General features: G+C 36.8%; 1 protein-coding gene and 1 long non-coding RNA gene across 3 annotated transcripts in view; one reads left to right on the forward strand and one right to left on the reverse strand.

Moving 5' to 3' along the window:
* Window positions 1-24,463, forward strand: part of SIK3 (SIK family kinase 3) — a 284,614-nt gene that overhangs the window by 123,578 nt on the left and 136,573 nt on the right. For both annotated transcript variants that reach the window (XM_069080272.1, XM_069080273.1), the window contains exon 2: window positions 20,745-20,861. In XM_069080272.1, coding sequence (XP_068936373.1) covers window positions 20,745-20,861 — 117 coding nt within the window. The remainder of the gene's footprint in view (window positions 1-20,744; window positions 20,862-24,463) is intronic.
* Window positions 21,434-23,749, reverse strand: LOC138155199 (uncharacterized). Its single transcript, XR_011166773.1, has 2 exons — window positions 22,207-23,749; window positions 21,434-22,057 (listed from the first exon to the last, which is right to left on the reverse strand). It is a non-coding gene; the product is annotated as an uncharacterized lncRNA (long non-coding RNA).

Here is a 24,463-nt window from a genome sequence, read left to right on the forward strand (position 1 = left end):
GATTTTGATATGCTGTTAACCTTGTTGTGTTGTTAGAAACAGATTTTAGATATACTGTTGTGTATAGTAGCTAATAAAATGGTTATACCAGCATATGCTTCACAAATATGGCTACATTGAATGGAAAATTAACACTTAACATAAAAACACTAGATCTATTATAAAACTAGATGGAAAAAGCTCCCATGTGGTATCTGTAATTTGTGATAAAATTCAAACTGAACATTCAGGAGTCTATTTTTTAAACCCTTTTGGAATTAACTGGACCTAATCCATAAAGCTTAATTTGTGTCTTCTGTACCGAATTTTGGAATATTGTACTTTTTATCAACAAATGATAGTTCAGATCCAGGAATAAATATGATATGTATATGTATGTGGTGTGTGTGTGTGTACACACACCCATATGTGTAATGTCTTATATAGAACATGGGGAAAAAGAAACAAATCACAATATTTTTAAAAAGCCATAAGAAAAATGTACAGTTCTAGGCATCAGTTCCACCAATTAATATATATAATAGGCATGCTTCTTTTAAGACAACAGTCTCATCACAAATGGAGAAAATAGGAAATGGGTAACTGGTCTACTTGGGTTATATAACAAATGTGATTCCTGCCTCAATCTCTTTTCTTTAATTTAGGTTTAGCATAAGATATTTAAAACCTTTGGCTTTAAGGTTTATTTCAAGTGACTAGCTTGGTGATAACATTTTTTCCTTTCCTTTTTAATGGAATTGCTCATTTTGCTTCTTTTTTTACATTTAGTTTCAGATGAACCACCAATCATGAGCCTTAATAAATGTGTATGAATTTTATTCTGTCAGCAGACAAAGTTAAAAGGCTACATTAAATCAGTAGATCCAAGTTAGGTATTGATGTTGTGTGGCTTCTTTAGGATATTCGGACAAGCATTGTTTACGATACCCAAAGAGGGTGGAAGGAAAGTTTTATCGGCATGTGGCAAATATAGAATGAGCCCAAGTGTTGGAATTTATTGAAAATACCTGCTCTCTGTGAGGTTTAACTGTGGTCATTAATGGTGAATCCAACAGCTTTGCTGGGTAACACGATCCTATCCTGGCATTTGGAGCCTGATCTTTATTAGCTTGCATTGAAGGATTTTGCCTGCTTGTTCTGTGACATTAACATTCAGAAACATATCAACTGTGATTGTGCCCTCATCTAAAATTTCTTCAAGTGTGTCAACAATTTTCTGGCCACTTTTCTGGTTTGAATTTGATAAAAAGTATGGTAAGAGAAGGGAACCAGCTGCCACTTTGGAAACATAAGTTTAGACAATAGAGATGAGTTGTTTCCTGATTTTAAGATATTTCTAATTAAAGAATCTACGTGTAGGTGAACAAGTAGATGCATTGTACTGTAGTATAGGTCATATCACACTTAAACTTTTCCTTAAGGTGGAACTTATTTACATTTTTTCCAATTTATATTTCTTTATAATTTAAGCCTTTTTTTCTATGCTCATATATTTTCTAATGCTATTCCTACCTTGAATTCCTGCTGTTTGCCCAGCATTTTCTGTAGTGTGCATTCATTTCTCAGATTTACTTGATGAATATCCTCATTGTTGTAAAACCAGCCCTGAATAAACAGAGGTTCTTATGTATGCTACTTTTGACCTTTACAGATTTCAGAGTTGGAAAGGCATCCAGATAGATAAATAGATAAAGCATTTATTAAAAATGCTTAATGTGTGGCAAGCACTGTGCTAAGTGCTGAAGATACAAATACAGTTGAACAAGGCAGCCCCTGGCCCTCAAGTAGTTTATATTCTTTTTAAAAAAAAAGTATTTTATTTTCAATTCTCAGTTCTTTCCCTCCTACTTCCCTCTTTCCCCATCAAGAAAGAACATAAAACAGAATCTGTTTCAAATATGTGTAGTCAAGCAAAACAAATTATTGCATTAGCTGTTCCTCCCCCCTCCCCCCCCACTCGAACTCCAGCCCACCTGGCCTCAGTGACTCACTCAGTACTCTGAATCCATCACCTCTCTGTCCAGAGATGAGTATATATGTTATATCAGTCTTCTGGAATTGTGATTGATAATTGTATTGATCATATTTTCTAATATCAGTTATTTTTGTAATATTGTTGTTAGTGTATAAATTGTTCTCCTTATTTAATTACTTAATTGTGCTTATTTCACTTTACATTATTTTATATGTCTTCCCAGTCTTCTCCAAAACCATTCCCTTCATCATGTCTTGCAGCACAGAAATATTCCATCACATACATGTACCATAATTTGTTCAGCTATACCCTAGTGGATAAGCACTCCCCATCCCAGTTTTCCAAATCTTTGCTGCCACAAAGAGTTGCTAAATTTTTTTTTGTACATATGGGTCCTTTTCTTTTTTCTTTGTTTTCTTTGAAATATAAATCTAGTAGTAGCATCACTGATGCAATTTAATAGATTTGGGGCATAGTTCTAAATTGCTTTTTAGAATGACTGGACTGATTCACATAGCTCTACTAGTAGAGTACTAATGCCATCTGTTTTCCCACAGATCTTCCAGCACTAGTTATTTTCCTTTTTTGTTACCTTTACTCATCTGATGGGTGGGTGTGAAGTGGTACCTCAGTTTTTGTAATTTACATTTTTATAAAATTTTTAAGATTTACATTAAAATTGTTACTGATTTAGAGTATTTTTATGTGGTTGCTGATAGCTTAGATTTGTTCCTCTGAAAACTACTTATTCATATCTTTTGACTGTTTATTAATTGGGAAATTGCTCTTTTTCTTAGTAAATTTTACACCATTTCCTATATATCTTAGAAATAAGACTTTTATCAGAGAAAGTTGGTGAAAAGATTTTTTTCCCTGCTTCCCTTCTAATTTTAGCTTCATTGTTTTTGTTTGTGGAGAGCCTTTTTAAGTAATTAAATTGTCCATTTTGCTTTCTGTGAACTTTTCTGCCTTTTGTTTGGTTATAAACTCTTCCTTTATCTGTAGTTCTGACAGGTAAATTATGACGTTACCTTTTAGGTCTAAATTATGTGCCCATTTGGAGCTTGTCTTGCTGCAGTAGTGAGTTATTGGTCTTTATACCTAATATCTGCCAGACTGCTTTCTGTCTTTCTGGATAGTTAAGTTTTTGTCTTAGTAGTTGGAATCTTTAGGTTTATCAAGTTCTAGACTATTGTACTCATTTCTTTCTTTATGTTATATACCTGTTCTATTAATTAACCTATTTATTTCTTACCAGTACCAAATTGTTTTGATTCTGGCATTGTAGTGTAATTTGAAATCTGGTTAGAGTGTAGACAGTTTTTATTTTGTTTAGTATCTTACAATTGCTTGCTTGTGTTTATTTTTTATACTTCTCTTTACTACTGTGTTTGTGTTTTGAATTTTCTACTCAACTCTGGCCTTTTTGGGGAAGACCTCTATTTCAATTTGAGGTTCATTCCTTCCCCTTATGGCATTATACTCAGTTTTACTGGGTAAGTTATTCTTTGTTGTAAGCCTAGATCTTTTTCCTTCTGGAATTTCATATTCTGTTCTCTTTGCCACTTTATAGTTGTGACTGCTAAATCTTAGGTGATCTTGATCTTGGCTCCTTATACTACTTTTATTTGACCTGGCAGCTGTGGATGTAAAATGGTTGGGAGTTTTTTCTTTCTTTTTTCCATTCTTTCAAGGTGATCAGTAGGTTTTTTTTAAATAATCTTTTTAAAATAAAAAAATCTCTTTTATGATTTCTTGAAATGTGTTTAGGTTCATAGCTGGTTATAACTTTCAGGTGATCTAATGATTCTTAAATAATCCTCCTTTGTCTTATTTTTCAAGTCACTTTTTGCTGTGAGATATCTTACATTTTCTTTTTTTGTCTTTTAATTTTTAAAGATTATTTCTTGATGTCTCATGTAGGCATTAGCTTTTATTTGGCCAATTCTAATTTTCAGGGAGTTACTTTCTTGGTCAAAGTTTTGTAACTCTTGATCTAGGCTTTTAATTATCTTTTCATATCTTTCTTCTATAGCTTCTGTTTCTTTTTTTTTCTATTCATTTGGTTTTTAAGATAATTTTTTTAAAACTCTTAAAACAACAATAACAACCCTCTTGCTTTTTTGACTTTTCTAGGAATTTCAGTTGGACTAGTGTCCAAGGTGCAATTTTCTTTGAAGCTTGCAGATCTTTTGAGTCATTGTCTTCTAGGTTTATGTCTTCGGCTTCTCTATCACCATAATACTTTTTTTATGATAGGATTCTCTTTTTGTTTGCTCATTCTTCTGGCCTAATTCTTATCTTTGCACTAGACTGCACAATTCTGAGGGGCTGTCTGGTCTGAGCTTTTTCTGTCTACTTGTGTCTTCCTGCTTTCACAGCTCAGGCTTGGATGCTTTCAGCATCCTTCAAGGGTTGTGATCTGGGTGAAGCCTGCTTATTGCCCTCCTGGTCTGTGTTCTGCATGTTCCTGACTCGGGTTTGAGTCTACTGACTTGTGCTTGGTTGAGAGTTTCAGAAGACTACTGATGGACTCAGCCACTGTTAGTCCACTGGGAGGCTTTGTAGATTTAGAATAATTTACCTTTAGGCTTTCCTTTGGTCTTGGACTCCTGTCCTGCTTATTCTACTGTGGGCTTCAACCTCTGGATACTTGGCTCTGGTCTTGGGGTCAGAGCCATACAACTGCTCTTTCGTTCTGAACTTGTTCCTTGCGTAGTACACAGCAGTCAGTACACCAAGATACACTCTTGCTCATCCCCTACAGTCCTGGGTGCAGATTCCCCATCATCCCCAGTCTGATTCTGATCCACTCTGGATAGTGGCCCAGAGCTTCTTGATATGCTATCATATACCATTCCTGCACCTTCTTGAATTCATGGATCTCTTCCTGCCCCAGTATTTCCTGCCTTGGTGCCCAGTATTAGCTTTCAGTCTCTGGACAGTGGAATACTCTGCTAGCAGCTACCGTATGCATGGCCAGACCCTTGCACCCCTCGTATGCAGACCTGTCTTCACTGTGTCTTTTTTCTTGGATATCCCAATCAAAATTTGGTCTGGTGTGTTTTCTAGATCTTTATGGGGGGGGGGGGGGGCAGGCAGCATAGGCACATGCTAAGTGTATAGCTTTCCCCCGAAGAGAGTACTGACCTATTGGAGCTGGAGATCAAGTGGAATAGCGGTGGTCGGAGAGTAGGGAGGGCCATGGTGAGGAGACTTCATGAAGATGAGGAACTCAGAGACTGAGGGATAAAGTCTTACATTTCTAGTGGGTCAGAGAGTAGAACCATGGTTGAGGATAATTTACCAAGTAGAAGCAGTGGAGCCCTTCTTCATGGAGATTAGAGTTGAAGATTCCTTAAGCTACTCCAATTAGCCAGTTTCAGGATTTGTTAAACATTTGAATCTAATCAACCCCAGCCTCCTATACATGTGATATGTAGCACAGGGAAAAAATGTATCATTATTGTAGTCTTAGACACCCTTTACCTTAGGACAGAACCCAGTGTTAAATAGTCATAGGATCTTTTTTTTTATCCACATGTGACAAAAACTCATATAAAAAGTCTAAGGAATTTTCTGATACACCTGTAAAAGATACATAAAGAGGAGTCCTTGATCCAGAAATAGTCCATTGAACACAGCATGCTCTTTTAATACAACTTATCTCAGGATTTTTAGTGTACTGGACCCTACACATAAAAACTACAACTTTTATCTTTGTGATTTCTGTTCTACCCTAGCCAAGTCATTTGTTCTATATGAACAAATGTACAACAAACTCAGTCAACAGAAAAACTGCTTGGTAGAGAGAGAAATTTTCTATTTGTTAGATGACAAAGTTTACATCTAGTCTCTTTAAATATATCTTTTGTGTTTCTGAAAACTTGTCAATTTAATTTTTTCTTAACTTAGTATTATTTTAGCCTGAAATAGATTGAGTTCACAACTATTGTCATAAAACTAATATACACCCCTCCTACCAACTTAATCTAATTTAGAATTTTGTATTGACAAATTATATTTACTTAAAGTGAAATTTACCATGAAGTTTAGAATTTGTAATACCACTACCTGAGATCCAGTGGGATGGAATTACAAACTAGGTCAGCTTCAGTTGACTAAAGGCTTCCTTGGGCAGTTTTGAATTTTTGAATTTAAAGAAGTGGGGCATTGTCCACCATGGGCATATTTGATGACTTAGTTATCAAAACAAAAAATTTTATAGTGCTATTATGTATGCCCTGTTAGAACTTCTTTGTTCAGAATGAGCTATTTGCTTTAGTAAACTGACAGGGAGAATAGAAATGGAGAGAGTGGAAATAGCACCGAACTAAATTTTTTTTAGTAGGCTGTAACACCTCTAAATAGTACACATTGGGACTGATTTACATGAAACATATCTGTGAAAAGTTATACAATATTGTTTTAGGAATTCAGAGAGCCACAGATGTTAGAGCTGAAAGGGACCTCAGAAGGCAGCTAGTCTGACCTCTTCATTTTTGTAGATGAGGACTCCTAGCCCCAGAAAAGTCAACTGATTTGTCATGGAGAGTTGACTTATCATTGCTGGTATGGTGCTTACATTTTTTCAAAATCCAATTTAGAGGGAAATAGAGGTCAAGTTAACATTTCTTAGTGGTTACAAGGACCCAAAGGAAATTAAGAATCAAGGTTCCTCACTCAAAAGAACTAAAAGTTTTTAATCTCAATGAAAGAAAAAACGGAGGCCTTTTGCTTTGTATAGTGTATGTTTTATTTCACTTCTACTGTCAGCATTTCTCTCCTTTTTCTAGGTAATTTGTAATTTAGAATAAAATCTAAATTCACTTTAGCAGTTGGTTTTTTACTTTGTTCTCAAAGAATCAGAGGAGCTAATAAAGCAACTTAGTTAAGGTAGCCAAAAGTTTGTTAGGAAGGAATCCAAAGCAAAACAATTAACATAGAGACTGTGCTGCAATGTATTTAACTTCCACACAAGTGAGCAAGCAGGGTGTTATTTTTTAGTATAATTTACAAGGTTAAGCTTGACTCCAAATCATTAATTACTGGACTATAACTCACATTTTAAATTTCTGTGGGAAGTTTTACAAAACTTTACTGAGGCAAGTAACAGTACAGGCATTGCTAAATCAAATTTTTAGGAACAAATTCCATTTGGTGGGGGAGCTAAGACCCCAAGACCAGTGGCAGCCCAGGGGAGGAAGTATAAGCCATCTGGTAGCTTTCTATTTCAAATCATTATTCTTGTTAACTAGGTGCTAAGCTCAGTTATTTCTGTGCTACTGAAGGAGTTTAAGTTCGGCCAGCACCTTCTACATTTTGGTGCTTGGTGCCAGAACTCCAGTTGCTGTACCCTAGTTAAGGTTCTGTTAATAAATATTGTAATGTAATGTTTTGAAGTCTTAGTGACTTCCAACTCTTTGAAAAAATCAATTATTTCCTCTGTTGGACCATGGATTCCAGCATGAATTTATTTTCTTGTTACAGTCATAATGTTGTTGGTCAGCTTTGAGGAAGCTTTTATATGTGTGTGTATATGTATATGCACACACACATGTATATGTGTGTGTATCTATCTATCTGTCTGTCTGTCTATCTATCTATCTATCTATCTATCTATCTATCTATCTATCTATAAACAAACCCTAACAACAGAAAGATAGTGGAGTCTGGATTTAAGAAGTTCTGATTTCAAGTAGTCTCAGACAATTATAGTGGTTTGTGACCTTGGGAAAGTAATTTAACCTGTATTTGCCTCAGTTGCCTCAGCTGTGAAATGGAGATAAAAACAGGACCTACCTCAAAGGGTTATTGTGAGGATCAGTGAGATAATATTTGTAAAAAGTGCTCAGCACCTCACACATGCAGGTTCTATTAAAAATGCTTATTACTTTCCCTCAAATAAAGTTCCAGTGGCATCTCTTTAATGCTTCAGACAGATAGTCTTTTGTTACACTTTTTCTTGCAGGTAGGGCAGGTTGAACTGTGTTAGTTCTCTGTTTTGTTAAAAGTGTCAAGTGGCATCCCAGCAGAGCAGAAATTGAAATTATGACCCAGGAATGTCCCTCTCCTTGATAAAGTTAAATTCTTTCATGCTGTTTTCTAGCATTTAAATTTTAGAATATTTTCCGTAGCATCATCATTATGTAATTTTTCCAGAGCCCCTATCTAAGGAATTCATAAATTCATTTTTTAAAATCTTATTTTTTTTAATTAGCAAAAATCATCCTCATCACCCTTCCCCTCCCCCCCAGTGTGAGAACTAAAGAAAAACATAACCTGTTACAAACATGTATAGTATAGCCAATAAAATTACATTTCTACCTTAGCCATGTCCAAAAATAATTGATTTCATTCTTCAGTCTAAGTCCTTTCACCTCTCTTTCTTGAGGTGGGTAACATGATTCATCATTAGTCCTGTGATGTCAGTTGGTCATTTCACTGATAGGAGTTCCTAATTCTTTCAGAGTTGTTTACCATTACCATGTTGTTATCATTGTATAAATTGTTCTCTAGGTTTTGCTCCCTCTACTGTATGTCAGTTTGTGCAAGTCTTTCCAGGTCCCTTTGAAACCATCCTCTTTGTCACTTCTTACAGTGCAATAGTATTCATCACATTTACATATTATAAATTGTTCATCCATTCCCCAATTTATGAGCACCCCCTCAAATTCCTATTCCTTGCCACCCCAGAAAAAGCTATCAATACTTTTGTACATCATTAAAGTTTGTTTGGTTTAGAAATAATTCCTCCTTTAATCTACCCTCCTTTTTATTCCCTTTCCCCTTTCCCTCATAATTTCCCTGTTAAGTAAAATGTATTCCTATACCCAACCATGAGGGAGTGTATGTATTCTTACTTCCTTTAACGAATTCAGATGAGAATCGGTTTAAAATATCAGCTATTCCTCTATCCCACCTCTTTGTTTATAGATTTTTTACTTGCATACTTTTTATGTGACAGTTTTCCCTAGTCTTCCTTTCCTTTCACTCAGTGTATTCCTGTTTTCCTCTCTTTTTATTCTTAAGATCATTATGACATAACAGAACCATTTCTAGGCCTTGTCTAATTGGACTCCTTCTCTGAATCCTGATGATGATAGATTTCAGAGGGCATACATGTATCATTTCCCTATATTTTATATTTGTTGAATTCCTTATCACTGTTCATACAGGTTTACCTTTCTATGTTTCTCTTCTCTCTTTTGTTTGAACTGCAGAGTTTCTCTGTAGCTCTCTTCTTTTCATCAGTAAAACTGGGAAGTTCTCTATTTCAGTAAATGCCCATTTTCCTCCTTGTAGTATAATAGTCAGTTTTCCTGGTTAAATTATTCTTAGCTGTAAGCTCATATTCTTTGCCTTCTAGAATATTTTATTTCAAGTTTTCTGTTACTTTATAGTGGTTGTTGCTGAATTGTATATGATCCTGACTGACTCTGGTACTTGAATTCTTTCTTTCTGGCTACTTGTAGTATATTTCCTTTCACCTGGAAAACTCTGGATTTTCTTTATGATATTCCTGGAAATTTTCATTTTGGGGTTTCTTTCAAGAGCTAACTGATAGATTTTTGTTGTTGTTTCCATGTTACCCTCTGTTTCTATGAGATGTGACATTTTTCTTTTAAGATTTCTTGAAATTAGATGTCTAGACTTTTCTTTTATTCCAATGTTCAGATAGCCCAATGATTCTTAATTTTTTTTCTTTTTGATCTATTTTCTTGGTCAGTTTGTTTTTGCTATGAGATTATGCATTTTCTTTTTTTTTCCCTTTAAAAAAAACCTTTTAATACTTTCTGATGTCTCATGGAGTCACTGGTCGCCTGTATGTGGTCCATTTGAATTTTCAGGGAGTTTGTTGCTTCAGTCAGATTTTATACCTATTGTGCCAACTTGTTAATTCCCTTCCCAATTCTTTCTTCCATAACTCATTTCTTTTCTAATTTTTACCTCAAGCACTCACATTCTATTTACAAAAACATTTTTAACTCTTTGTTTTTAATTCTTGTTTCATATTTTTCCAAGAATTCTAGTTGAGTCTGGGTCCAGTTTTTATCTCTGAGTCTTTGTAAGGATCATATACAGTGTAAGATACTGTCTTTTTGGGGGGGTTTGTCTTGCACAACTGTGCTACCATAATTCCCTGTTTTTTGGGGGGGTGATCAATGGCTTAATATATAATACATACTATACAATAATAATGTACATTATTATCACATGAAGGACTAATCTTACTATCTTCTTGTATCTTTAGGACTTAGTGTATTGACTTGCACACAGTAGAAGTTCAATAAATGTTTGTTGTTGAAGTGAACCAGTTAGTGAGGTTTAGGAATTTTCTTTTCCAAATAGCATCTTTTTTCATAAGTTAGATGGTCTCATATGTCTCTTTTGTAGAAGAGTGGTGGGGAAAAAGAAAAGTATAGAAAAAAGCTCATTGCCTTCTGGTTTAGCCAACTCAAGGCAAATTATGCCATGTGTTCCATCCTGTGGCTCAGTCTGACTTTCCTCAATGGAATGCATGTTTTCCAGCTACCATCCTTTCATGATCTTCCCACATCAGCTGGCAGAAAGCATTTGGTTCTGAAAAACACCCACAAATTGTTGGGTATCCAGTTGGTTCTCCAGCTTTCTATAGTGTAGGGAAATATCAGTGTTTCAACACTGGTATGACATGGCTTTGTAAAGCAAATTTAAGCTTTATAATAAATGTTTGTTATTTATGACTGGGTTCTAGAAAAGTGGATAAGAATAGGTAATTTTCTCTTGCAAAGTTTTGCCCAATACCTGGCACATAGTAGGTATTCAATAATACTTGTTAACTGATTCACTTTGTTCTCTATGTCAAATGGAATGTTAAAATTTCCACTGAAGTAACTATAGAATCATGTTTAGAAGTATCGTAAAAGTTATCTGGTCCAAAACCCTGCCCAAATGAGTGAATGAAAGAGGACCAGGTAATGTGCTAAGTGCTAGGGATAGAAGTAGAAAAATGAGACCATCTCTGCTCTTAAGGAGCTCATATTCTAACTGGGACAAGCAATATATGTGGGAGGGTTCAGCTGTGGAACTGATGGAAAGGCTTAGCGATTCTTATGGTGTAGAGTGAGTGGCAATCTTTCAGGAGTCTGGAGGGCATTGTATCAGTGTGGATTTTAAGGCCTAAAGCTGGAATACTATCTAGAGTAGCCATGATAAGTGATCATCTGCATTCCATTTATGATCATCTTTGCTCCAATTTAAAAAAAAATTTAAGCGGAAATTAACTTCCTTGTAATACCTTCCCTTGTGTCCCAGTTTCACGTGTAAGCAGAGGAGAACAAGTTTAATTCCCTTCCTTGATACAATCCTTTATACCTTTGAAGACAGGTATCAAATTTCTGATTCTATATCCTCCTCCCTTAAATAATCTATATTTCTTTATCCACTCACATTCCCCGCCCCCCCCCCAAAGGGTGGGGTTTAGAAATCTAAATTTCTCTTCAAGCATCTCCTTTCAGTCTTTTTATGGTATGGTTTAAGACTTCTCAGTGTCATAATCTACATTGGGTGTGTTAAGGTTTGTAAAGGTACCTTCTAAAGTGTTGAACCCAAATTGGACACAGTACTCAAAAACTATAAAATAGTGTTCTGTAGCCATCTTGTATTATTGTATCAAATTATATTTTATTGACTTTGAACCACTGTTCTGTACTGTCAGAACAGTTTTGGAATTCCTGTTATCCAGTGTATTGGCTATCTGTAACTTTTCTGTCAGCTGCCCATTGGAGAAGCATGGCATCTTTGCCTTCATCCATGTCATTGAGAAAAAATATCAAAAGGAAAAATGCTAAGGAACAGAGTCCTATAGTATGTTATTAGACATCTCCCTCCTGTGTTGACCTCTGGTCATTGAACAACACTATTGACATAGTAATTCAACTAGTTCCATACCCATCTAAATGTATTGTCTTTCATTAACTCATGTCTTTCCAGCTTGTTCACAAGGATGCCTGGGAGATTTTGGGAAGGGCCCTATTATTATAGTAACCCTGTCAAAAAAGAAATTAGATTAGTCTGGCATTCCTTCTTGTAATTTTTTATAATTTTCAATTATATATTCAAGCAAGATGGATTCCCACATTGACCATGTCCACAGATTTGTCTCATTTTGTATCTTGAATCCATTGCTTCTCTCTTAAGAAATAGGTAATATTTCATCATCAGTCCATTGAAATTATGGTTGGTCACTGTATTAATTGGAGTCCTTAAATCTTTCAAAGTTTTCAAAGCTCCTGGTTCTGTCACTTCATTATTTCTCATGGTGTAATAATATGGTGTTGCCTTCATAGATCATAATTTGTCCAGACATTCTCTAATAAATGTGTATTCCTTTTTCCAGGCCATTGGAGAAGGGAAGGGAAGGGAAGGAAGGGAATAAGGATTTATTCCACACCTCCTATGTGACAGACACTGAAAAAAGCAGTTTACAAATATTACCTCATTTGATCCTCACAATGACCCTGTGAGGTAGGAGCTTTTATTTCCATCATTTTGCACTTGAGAAAACTGAGGCACACAGAATTTAAGTGACTTGCCCAGCATCTCACAGTTAATAATTGTCTGAGGTCACATTTGGACTCCCATCTTCCTGATTCCAGGCGCAGTCCTCTAGCCTCTTTTTTTGTTTTGTGGCAGTTGGGGTTAAGTGAGTGATTTGCCCAGGGTCACACTGATAGTAAATGTCTACGACCAGATTTGAACTCAGGCTCTCCTATTTCCAGGACCAGTGCTGTTTCCAGTGCACCACCCAGGTACCCCCCTCCTAGTGCCTTTTTAACCATGACCAAAAAAGCAGCTCCAAATATTTTTGTACACATGGGTCTGTTTTCTCTTTCTTTGACCTTTTTAGGGATATAAGGTTCATTGTATCATTGGCTGAATTTTTTGGAATAGTGTCAAATTGCTTTCTAGAATAGCTGGTCCAATTCACAACTCTCTTAACCCCTCCAACATTTGTTATTTTCCTTTTTTCCCTTCTTTACCAATCTGATAGGTGTGAAATAGAGCCTCAGAGAAGCTTTAATTTTCATGTCTTTAATTACTCATAATTTGGGACATTTTTTTTCATATGACCATTGATAGCTTGGGTTCCTTGTTTTGGAAACTACTCATTCATATCTGTTGACATTTTATGAAATGAGGATGGCCTTTATCATAATCCCTCAGAATTTGGTAGTAGAACCCCACTTGTCCTGGGACAGGGACAATGTTCATATGTTAGTGTTCTGACTTAACATCACTATGTATCCAAGGGCAGGTTTGATCCCAGGGAATCACTGAGGGTGAAGAATAATCAGCAGTTTTTAATTGTGAATTTTATAGTATCAGAATTATAAGAAATGGCAAAAGACCTATTGATTTTTAGATTTTTTTTCCTTTGAGACCAACTTGCTAGGGCTCTGTTTCCTGTCCTCACTTAAAAAAAAATGAATTCACTTATCTTACTGGTTTTTTTTGGGGGGGGGAACAACTTAGCAGCTATATGTATTTTATGTGTTATAAATTTATTTCAAAATTAATAGAATTTGCTAAATACTTTTTTTAAATTAAATTTTTAGGTTTTTTTAATCAGCAAAAATTAACCTGCCTTCCCCCTCAATTGAGAGTGAAAGAAAAAGAGCACTCCTGTTACATATATCTGTAGTTAAGCAAAACAAATTTCTGCATTGACCAAGTCTCGCATGTGTGTGTGTGCGTGTGCGCACGCGCGCGCACTCTTCTGTCTGATTTTGTGCTCCAAATCTTTCACTTCTCTCTCTGGAACTGGGTAGTATGTCTCATCATTAGTTCTCTGGAGGTCCATTATACTGTTCAGAGTTCCTAATTCTTTCAAAACTGTTGGTTTTTAACTATATTTTTTTCATTATATAAATTGTTCTGCTTCTGCTCACTTCACTCTGCTTCAGTCTATTTGTGTTCCCAAGTTTCTCTGAGACTTTCGTTATTTCTTATAGTACAGTAATATTTCAACACATTTATATATGTACGTAATTTGTTCAACCACTCCCCAATACATGAACACCCCCTCAGATTTCCTATTCTTTGCCACCTCAAAAAGAGCTTTAAATATTTTTGTATATCTTTAGACTTAGTTTTACTGAGGATTAGTTTCCTCTTTACTATAGCCTCTCTCTAATTTTCATTTCTTTCTGTTCTATTCCCCTGTTGAGTAAAATGTATTTCTGTACCTAAATCTGTCAGTGTGTGTGTGTCTGTGTGGAATGAGTTCTTTCTTCCTTTGACTTATTCAGATGAGAGAGATGTTTAAGTCTGAGCTTCTCCTCCTATCTCTTCTCCTTGTATAGACTTCTATGTGCACTCTGATTATGTGATAGAATCTTTCCTAAGCCTCTTTTCCCTATCTCTCTAATCTATTCCTCATCCCCTCCCTTTCCATTCTTCAAGATCATCAAGACATAACCAAACCACTCCCAGGCCTTCTATCTAATTAGATGTCCTCTATGGCCCCAGTGATGATAGGGTTCAGTGAGGACACATGTATCATCTCCCCATATTAGAATGTATGCAGTTTATCCTTTCTTAGTCTCTTACGATAGTTCATTCTTGTTTACCATTATGTTTTTCTTAACTCCTGTGTTTGAACTTAAGAGTTTTTACACAGCTTTGGTTTTTTTCATCAGGAATGCTTCAAAGTCCTTATTTCATTAAAGATACAATACCCCCATTCCCCACTCCTACGAGGATTTATATTCAGTCTGTTAGGTAAGTTATTATTGGTTGTAATCCTATATGTTTTGCCTTCTGGAGTATCATATCTAAGTTATCCTTTTTAGTGGTGGCTAATAAATCAAGTGTAGGGATGGCTAGGTGGCGCAGTGAATAGAGCACCAGCCCTAGAGTCAGGAGGACCTAAGTTCAAATCCAGCATCAGATACTTAACACAAAAACTAGCCATGTGACCTTGGGCAGGTCACTTAACCCCAACTGCCCACCAAAAAGCAAAAATAAATAAATGAATCAAGTGTGATCCTGATTGTGGCTCCTTGTTACTTAATTTTTTTTTCATGGATGATTGTTTTTTAATTTTTTTCCTTTAATTTGTAAGCTCTGGACTTTTCTGGATTCTTGGGAGTTTTTAAATTTTTTTAGCCTTTTTTTTTTTCAGTAGATGACTAGTGTATTCTTTCTTTTTCCACCTTGCCCAGTCGTTCTAAGAGATCTTGAGAGCTTTCTTTTATAAGTTGTTGAAATATGTCTAGGCTCTTTTTTTGGCATAACTTTCAGGTAGTCCAATTCTTGTTTTGTCAATCACTTTCTATAATTTTTCATACTTGTTATTCCTTATAAGGATTGCAACTGAGTGTTTCTAGGGGATACCCTACTTTCCACATGAACCTGGCAGAGAGTGGGAATTGAGTAAGAATCTAGACACTAAATGCTTTGAAATTCTGATTTCATCATGGGGATGATAGAGATATCTGGTGAGGGCACTTGGAGAGTTGGAGGGAGTGTTCAGGTTGTAGTTTCTTTCCTATATTCCATAGGTGGGGAAAGAATCCAGAAAGTCTGTCTCTTTCTAGACTCATCTGGCAGTGGGGAGGTGGAGGTAGTGGGGTGGGGGATGGGGTTAGAAATTGTCCATATATTTCCTGAAGAGAAGTGTTGGTGTCTGCGCTCCCCCCTTAACCACTTCAAATACCTATATAAAAAATGACTCTAAACAAATTTTGGGGCTACAGAACCCACAAAGTGACAGAGAGAAACAAATCTCCCACTGAAGACAGCCTGGCAGGCAGACAGGAAGGGTTCATCACAGAGCACTGGGAGCAGAGCCCAGTCCTGTGTGAGCCCGTGGTTTTAACCTCAGGGTGTGGCCTAACCAGCCCCCAGCTAGAGGGACTTCAGGAGAGTAGATCACCAGCAGATGCAGCGGTTTCCAGAATTACCAACCCATAAATGCCAAAGACAAAGGGAGAGGTCAGTGTAGACTTTGGGAACAGGGAGTCCAGGAGTCTGGTCTGGCCTCTGCCCCCAGAGGGAGAAGTGGCTTAGGCAGGGAGGCCACAGCCCCATAGCTGCTTCAGAGCTCCTGGCATGAAGATTGTAGGGGGACCAAGCAACCATTCTGAGGGGTAATCGCTCTTGCTTTAACCTGCTTAGATCTGGATTGCTGTGTAGGGTGGAGGTCCTGGGGTGTGTGACCAGGTGCCAGAACCCCGATGGAAGCTTCAGAGAGGGCAGCCAACTAATAGCTCTGGTAGCTGTGAAAACCCCAGAGATTTGGGACAAAGCTCTCCTCTCTGGAAGCAGAGTTCTACTGTGGCAGAAAGCTCAAAGTCAAGTAATTGAGTGGCATTATGAGCAAGCAAAGGAAGTAAAGCAAGCACAGCAATTCAACTTTGGATTCCTATTTTAGGGACAAAAAGGATCAAAGCATGGAATGACAGGAAGACAACTAAGTCAGAACTCCTACACCAAAAGCTTCCAAGAAAAATATGAATTGGTTACAGGCCATGGAGGAGCCCAAGAAAGATTTTGAAAACCAAATAAGAGAAGTGGAGGAAAAATTGGGAAGAGAAATGAGAATGATGCAAGAAAGTCATGAAAAGCAAGTCAACAACCAGACTGAAGAAAATAACACCTTAAAAAATAGACTAACTCAAATGGCAAAAGAGGCTCAAAAAGCCAATGAGGAGAAGAATGCCATAAAAGCTGAATTTGACAGATGGAAAAAGAATCTCAAAAGCTCACTGAAAAGAATCATTCCTTTAGAATTAGATTAGAGCAAATGGAAGCTAGTGACTTTATGAGAAATCGAGGTACTATTAAACAGATCCAAACAAATGAAAAAATAGAAGACAGTATGAAATATCTCATTGGAAAAACCACTGACCTGGAAAATAGATCCAGGAGAGATAATTTAAAAATTATTGGACTACCTGAAAGCCATGATGAAAAAAAGAACCTAGAAAACATCCTCCAAGAAATTCTCAAGGAAAATTGCCCAGATGTTTTTGAACCAGAGGGCAAAATAGAGGTTGAAAGAATCTACCAATCACGTATTGAAAAAGATCCCAAAACAAAAACTCCTAGAATTATTACAGCCAGGTTCCATAGTTCCCAGATCAAGGAGAAAATACTACAAACAGCCAGGAAGAAACAATTTGAATATTGTGGAAACACAATCAGAATAACACAGGACCTGGCAGCTTCTACACTGAGGGATTGAAGGGCTTGGAATATGATATTCCTGAGGTCAAAGGAGCTGGGATTAAAACCAAGAATCACCTACCCAGCAAAACTGAGTATCATGTTTCAGGGGAAAATATGGTCATTCAGTGAAATAGAGGACTTTCAAGCATTCTTGATGAAAAAACCAGAGTTGAATAGAAAATCTGACATTCAGATACAAGAAGGAAGAGAAGCATGAGAAGGTAAACAGGGAAAGAAATCATAAGGAACTTATCAAAGTTGAACTATTTATATTCCTACATGGAAAAATGAGAATTGTAACTTATGAACCTCTTCTCTGTATGATAATAGTTGAAGGGAATATAATTGTACATATATATATATACATACACACATAATATATGTCTATATAGGAGGGTATATGGGTGTATAAATACATATGTATGTGTATATATGTGTATAGGTATACATAGACATAGGGCACAGGACCAATTGAATAGCAAGAGATGATACTTAAAAGGTGAAATTGAGAGGTGAGAGAGGAATATAGTAAGAGGAGATGGGGAGAGACAGAATGGGGTAAATTATCTCATATAGACAAGGTGAGGGAAAACTGTTACAATGGAGGGGAAGAATAGGAAGGCAAAAGGGAATGGGTCAACCTATTCTCATTGAATTTGACTTAGGGAGAAAATGACATGCGCACTAAATAGGATATCTTACCCTACAGGAGAGTAAGTGGAAAGGGGATGAGAGGGGGGATAATGGAGGGGAGGGCAGATTGGGGGGTAAGGGAAGTTAGAAGCACCCACTTTTGAAAAGGGACAGGGTCAAAGAGAATAGAACAAGTGGGGGGGCGGGATAGGATGGAGGGAAATATAGTCAGTCTTTCACAATATATCCACTATGGAAATGTTTTGGGTAACTACACGTGTACAACCCATATTGAATTGCCTGTCTTCCCAGTAAGGGTGGGTGATGAGGTAGGAAGGGAAAGAATCTGGAATTCAATGTTTTAAAATCAAATGTTTAAAATATATATAATTTTTTTTTACATGCAACTGGGAAATAAGATATATAGGCACTGTGTTATAGAGATCCATCTTGCCTTGCTGGGAAGTCGGAGGGGACATGGGGGAGAGGGTATACAGTGGCATCCCTGTTTTAGGGTGGTGGGTAGGGGAAAGATGGGGAGAAATTTTGTAACAAAATCTCGTGGAAATGAATGATGTAGACTAAAAAAAATAACATAAAATTTAATTGAAAAAAAAAAAAAGTGCTGGTATCAAAGTGAAGGCCTTGGTCAAAGTTTCTATTTCTGTGAGTTAGTAGGTTAAAGCCTCTTGTTCATTTGGATTTCAGCAGTCACTTCAGGTTCCTAGTGTTAAGGTAGGGTGAGATACAGTTGAATTTTATTCCCAGGTTTTTCTTTGCCCCCTCCCCTGCCTCCTTGTCATTACTCATAGCATAGCAGTTTTCCATCACAATCATATACTACAAGTTGTTCAGCCATTGATGAGCATCCCTTTAATTTCCAATATTTCCCACTACAAAAAGAATTGCTATAAAATATTTTGTACAGATCCTTTTCCCTTTTCCTTGATCTCTTTGGGTATAGACATACTATGTAATATTACTGGATCAAAGGATATGTACAGTTTTATAGCCCTTTGGACATTGTTCCAAATTGTTCTCCAGAATGGTTGGGACTGGTTCACAACTCCCACCAACAGTTTATTAGTATCCCTATTTTCCCACACTCCCTCCATCCAGCAGTTATAATTTCTAAGTGGTATCTTAGGGCTATTTAAATTTGAATGTCTCTAATCAACAGTACTTTAGAACACTTTTAAATCTGATTGTAGATAGCTTTGATTTCTGCTGAAAACTCTCCATTCATATCCCTTGACCATTTATCAATTGGAAAATGGGTTATTTTTAAATTTTAAATTTGACCCAGTTTCCTACATATTTGAGAAATGAGGGCTTTATCAGAGGAACTAGGTGTAAAAATTTTTGATATTAGTTCATTGTCTGTGATACCTTTTAGCAAAATGTGGTTTCCCTGATTATCTTTTTAAATTCAATCCATTTTTCCTTTTGTTTTGTCTGAGATCATCATGTTGGTTACCCTTGCTTTAGTCCAATTATTCTTTAAAGTTTTTCATCCCAATCTGTTTTTCAGGTCATTTGTTTGAGCTGTTTGACATTTTCTTTCTTTTCTTTTCTTTTGTTTTTAATGTTTCTTTTTGTCTTATGGAATCAAGAGCTTCTTGATTCAAATTTTCAGGGAGTTGGCTGCTTAAACCAGGTTTTATACCTCTTGTTACAGGTTATAAAAGAACTGTTTCCAGTTCTTTTTTCCATAGCTCTCATTTCTTTTCCAATTTTTAATTCCACAGTAACCATATCATTTATTAAAAACTTTTTTAAAACCTCTTTTTTAAACTCATCTTTGCCATGAATTCTGGTTAAATTTGTGTTCAAGTTTTGTTTTCTTTGAGCCTTTGTCTGTAGTTGTTTTGTGTCTTAAGTATCCCTTTTACCACGATAGCTGTCAATGGTGGGATTCTTTTTTTGTTTGTCATTCTTTTATCCTACTTCCTGACTGAAGACTTGCTGTTAGGGCTAGCTTCTTTACACTTTTGGAGGGAATGTCTGAATTTGTCCTTCTACTGCTTTCTTGGCACATTGAGTGTTGTGTTATTCCAGGATCCCATTGGCAACTCAGGTTTTGGATCTGCAGACTTTCAGTATTTTCAAAGTGGTATGATCCAGGGCAAAGTCTGATCATTGCCACCCTCATCTGAGCTCTACACGTTCGTGAGCTGTATTTGTGTCTAAGCAATAATAAACTGCTGCTGTACTCAGCTCCTGTCAGCTAAGCCAGCTGGAAAGATCTGCTGGTTCAGAGGGACAGAATTGTAGGCTTCCCTTTAATCTGGGATTCCTTCCCTCTGTATTTCTCTGTGTGCTTCAGGTTGAGTTAGAAGCTGGAACTGAGATCCTCACTCTGCTCCTGGAGTCAGAGGCACATGGCTGTTGCTTGCTTCAGAACATGCTCCTTGCTTGATATACCGGGTAGAATTTGAGTCCTCTTCTCATCTTGTACTGCCACCTTAGGTTCCTTCCTCCTTTGATCTCTGACCTGAGAGTGACAGAGCTGTCATGTGTGCCCCTGGTTCAGCCTCCTACAAAAGTTTGGTCTTATTTGTGTTGAATCTAGGATCTCCTCTTATCTTGGTGCACAGTTTCTCCCTCCCACTGACCCTTCCAGGGCCAGCACTTCTGACCATATCCCATCACTACTGTGTGTCCACAGACCTCTTTAACTGTCTCCCAGTGTTGAACTGGGCTGGACAAACGACTCACTGTGATGTTTTATTGGATTTCTGCATCAGGATTCAATCTGATGTATTTTCTGGATCTATTTGGAGGAGTGGAGTAGGGGAGTGGGAGCTCACTTTATTTCTTAATGCTAACAACACTATCCTGGCTCTGCCACTAAGCAAACTACTTTTTAATAATACTTCATAGTAATTTTTTTTTCCTATGTGTATTTGTTTTTTTAAAGGTTGCTATAAAGATTATAGATAAGACCCAACTGGATGAAGAAAACCTCAAGAAGATTTTCCGAGAAGTTCAGATTATGAAGATGCTCTGTCACCCACATATCATCAGGCTATACCAGGTACAAAAATCATGATGTTTTTCCGCAGAGCTCCAAGAAGAGCCACCTAGTAGTACTGCTGCCACCTTTGAAGAAAAAAGGTTGGGGGGGGTGGTGAGAAATGACAAATAACATAGACACTTTGGTCCCTTCATCAGGGATTGTTGTGAGGATCAAATGAGACTTATTTGTAAAATACTTAACAAAGTGTTATTATATAAATTCTGCCTATTGTTATTCTTTTTATAGAACATTTGCTTCTTTTTGTTGTTCAGTTGTTTTTCAGTTATGTCTGACTCTCTGTGACCCCGTTTGAGGTTTTCTATGCAGAGATAATGGAATGGTTTGCCATTTCCTTTTCCAGGCATTTGCTTCTACTTAGTCTTAAAAATCTGAGCTTGGCCCTAGACAAAATTTTAAAGTAGGCATCATCCATCTTGGACACTCAGTATGGGTACGGAACAATCCTCTTAACTGTGCACACCTCCACCCCCCCACCCCCCCCTCCCAGCTCCCCAGCTCCTTAGTATCTCCCTCAGTAATTGTAAAACCAAGCACTAGCAGCTTCTCAGAAGAATGCTACTGTGAACAGCTTTTAAGGTTCTAATTACACAGTATAGTGAAACACTCTATTCAATAACAAATCAGAGCAAAACATTCACAGAGAATCAAGGTATAGCATTCACAATGTTACAACTTATCATAGAAAATCAAAATACAGCATTCATAATGACATCATTAAAATGGCCATATAGTTTTCACCAAAGTGGTCACAATCGTTTTCAACAAAGTACAGTCATTTAGTAACTCAATCTAAGAGTCACAAGATACAATAGTCAAAGTTCTCCACTCATGGGTCACACTTAATTACAAATCAGTCACTGTTAAGTCATCAGTCACAATTCAATCATCATTCATTACTCAGTCATCAGTCACTACTCAGTAACCTCTTAAGGGGTACTGGAAAATACACAGGTCATCCACCCTAGGTCACAGTAAATCATAATCTTCTCAGTCAGTACACAGTATCCAAGTAAAGTCTTCTTTCAGCTTGACTCGAGGCTGGCTCTCAGTTTCCATGGTTCCTCTTCCATGGTCCCAGCTCCGACTGTCACCTGGGTTCAAAGACAGGCAGCTCCCAGTTCTTTGTCCAGTTCCCATTCTATATTGAAGTTCACAGTGTCCAGTCCACCTCAAGTCCTTCACAGTTCCTGTTTCTGGGAAGACAAAGCTTGACAGAGCCACAATAATATTCATACCTCCCAGCACCATCATCAATTCACTATCTGCCTGTGAAATCAACTCAGACCCACCAACAAAGTCTGAGAACTCAACGCAGATCATAAACATAGAAATCAACACTGACCCACTAACAAGGTCCAAGAGGTCAGCACAAATCATCAGTAAAGTCCCAGGACCTCCAAAACCCTCCTCCAGGACTTCTGTAAACAGACAACCAAAAAATCCTCTTTTAGGGCTTCCAGTAAGGTCCCAGGGCTTCTGTATGAAGTATCATAAACAAACATCAACATAGACAGAGCAGACAGAGTGCTGGGATTCCACAAGTTTTCTCCTTCTTGACTTTGCCACCTTAAGAGTCTTCTTTTCATTTCTGCTGTCTCTAGCCCTGGGGCTTTCCTTATATAGTCATTAGCTCCTCCCCAGGAGTTCACACATTCTGTTTCTTAACAGACTGAAACAAGGTAGCTGAAAGAAGGTGTGAACTACTTCTGTACTTGCCATTACAGTAACATACTTTCTTTGGTCTTCAACCTATCTGGTCCTTTCCTAACCTTTTGGTAATTGTTTAAACTTGTATTTCATTCTGAATTTGATTTTTCCCTCACAGCAAGGATTTTACAGTTCAGAATTTGATTAAAACTTAGATACCTTATTTTGTCCAAATAATGCATTGAGATTCTGTGAAAAGTCAGAGGTCTTGTGAATTCATCATTATGTGTTGGTTATTGTTATGGTTTTTTTCTTAGCTCTCTGTGTACCTAACCCAGTGGTCCTTTAGTTCAACTGGACTTGAGCAGGAATCTAATGATACTTAGACATTCAGTATTTGCAAGAAACTTTTCTATCTCCCTCCTACCTCTACTAAAATCCTCAACTCCAAGGTTCAAGACCTTTATCAACCTTGTTCTCTCTTGTAGCAGGGATTACTAGCATATGCCATCACTCTTAATGATATAGACCATATCATTGCTAACTCAGAGAGTAAGGAAGCTTTTATTTATATCACTACAAAATCTTGATTTATGCAGTTTTCATTTTTTTTTGTTCTCACTTCCACCCTGTGAGACCAAGATTGGTGATTAAAATTAAATAGTCATTGACTACTTTTCAGTGTTATTTATCTTTACATTTGTGTCAATATAGTGTATATTTTCTCCTGTCTATATTATTTTACACTATTTCTCATATATTGTAGAAACCCAATGCTTTTGTTTTTAATACATTTTATTATTGTTTGTTTTTTATATCACCAGAATTTCCCCCAGTTTTGTTCCCTCTACTCCACTCTAGCGAGCCATCCCATATAACAAATAATATATTTTTAGAGAAAACGAAAAAGAAGAGACCAAAAAAAAATTGAGCAAATTCAACCACTACAATGAATGGGTCTGAAGACATATCTAGTATATGATGACTGTGGACCTTCCACTTCTGCAAAAAAAAATTTAGTTTTTTCTGAGGCTGGATCTTCCTATCAGATATAGACATGAAGAAAGCATTCATGGGCCTCTTCCCACTGAATTGCATGGAATCTTTGAACCTGTTTTGTTTCTGATCTAGGGTGGTTCATCAATCCTTGGCCAGGTTGGTGACACTTTCTTCCCAGACTTACCATATGACAGACAGTGCAGACAATCAATCAGCTTTATCTCTACTAAAATCTTCAACTCCCAAGTTCAAGACATACACCAACCTTGTTCTCTAATAGCAGGGATTACTAGCATATATGGACATCATAGTAACTTTATTTACATAATTCTAAATTGTTTGCTGAAATAGTTTCATTGACTCACAACTCCACCAGAAATATACTAGTGTGCCTCCAGGATTGATTATTTACATCTTTCGTCACCTTTGCCTATTTGTTGGGTGTAAGGTAAAACCTTATAAAACAATAATAGTAATTATGATGATGATGATATCTGATATTTACATAATGCTTCCTTTGTGCCACACTCTGTGATAAGCAGTTTACAAATATTATCTCATTTGATTCTCATGGCAACCCTGGGAGACTGGAGCTATTCTCTTCTCTCCCCCCACCCCCCATTTTATTCTTGAGGAAACTGGAAGTTGAGTCACACCACTATAAGTAGCTGAGACTGTATTTGAATTCAGAGCTTCCTGATTTCAGGTACAGTACTGTATCAGCATTGTTAGTTATTTGGAGCAGTTTTTCTAAATGGTTATTAATAGTGTACCATTTTGAGAACTATTATATCCTTTGACCACTTCTCTGTTGTAGAATGGCTTTTGGTCATTCACTCTCTCTCACACACACACACATACACACACACACATACACATATACACACATACTTCTTTGTCTTTATATCTTTGATACCTTGGATTATCTGAGAAATTTAATAAAAAAGATGTTT

The sequence above is a fragment of the Petaurus breviceps genome, unplaced genomic scaffold (genome assembly GCF_028583685.1).
Source record: "Petaurus breviceps papuanus isolate PSGF00001 unplaced genomic scaffold, PetGlider_PUasm1.0 91133, whole genome shotgun sequence".
NCBI classification, from domain to species: Eukaryota; Metazoa; Chordata; class Mammalia; order Diprotodontia; family Petauridae; genus Petaurus; species Petaurus breviceps.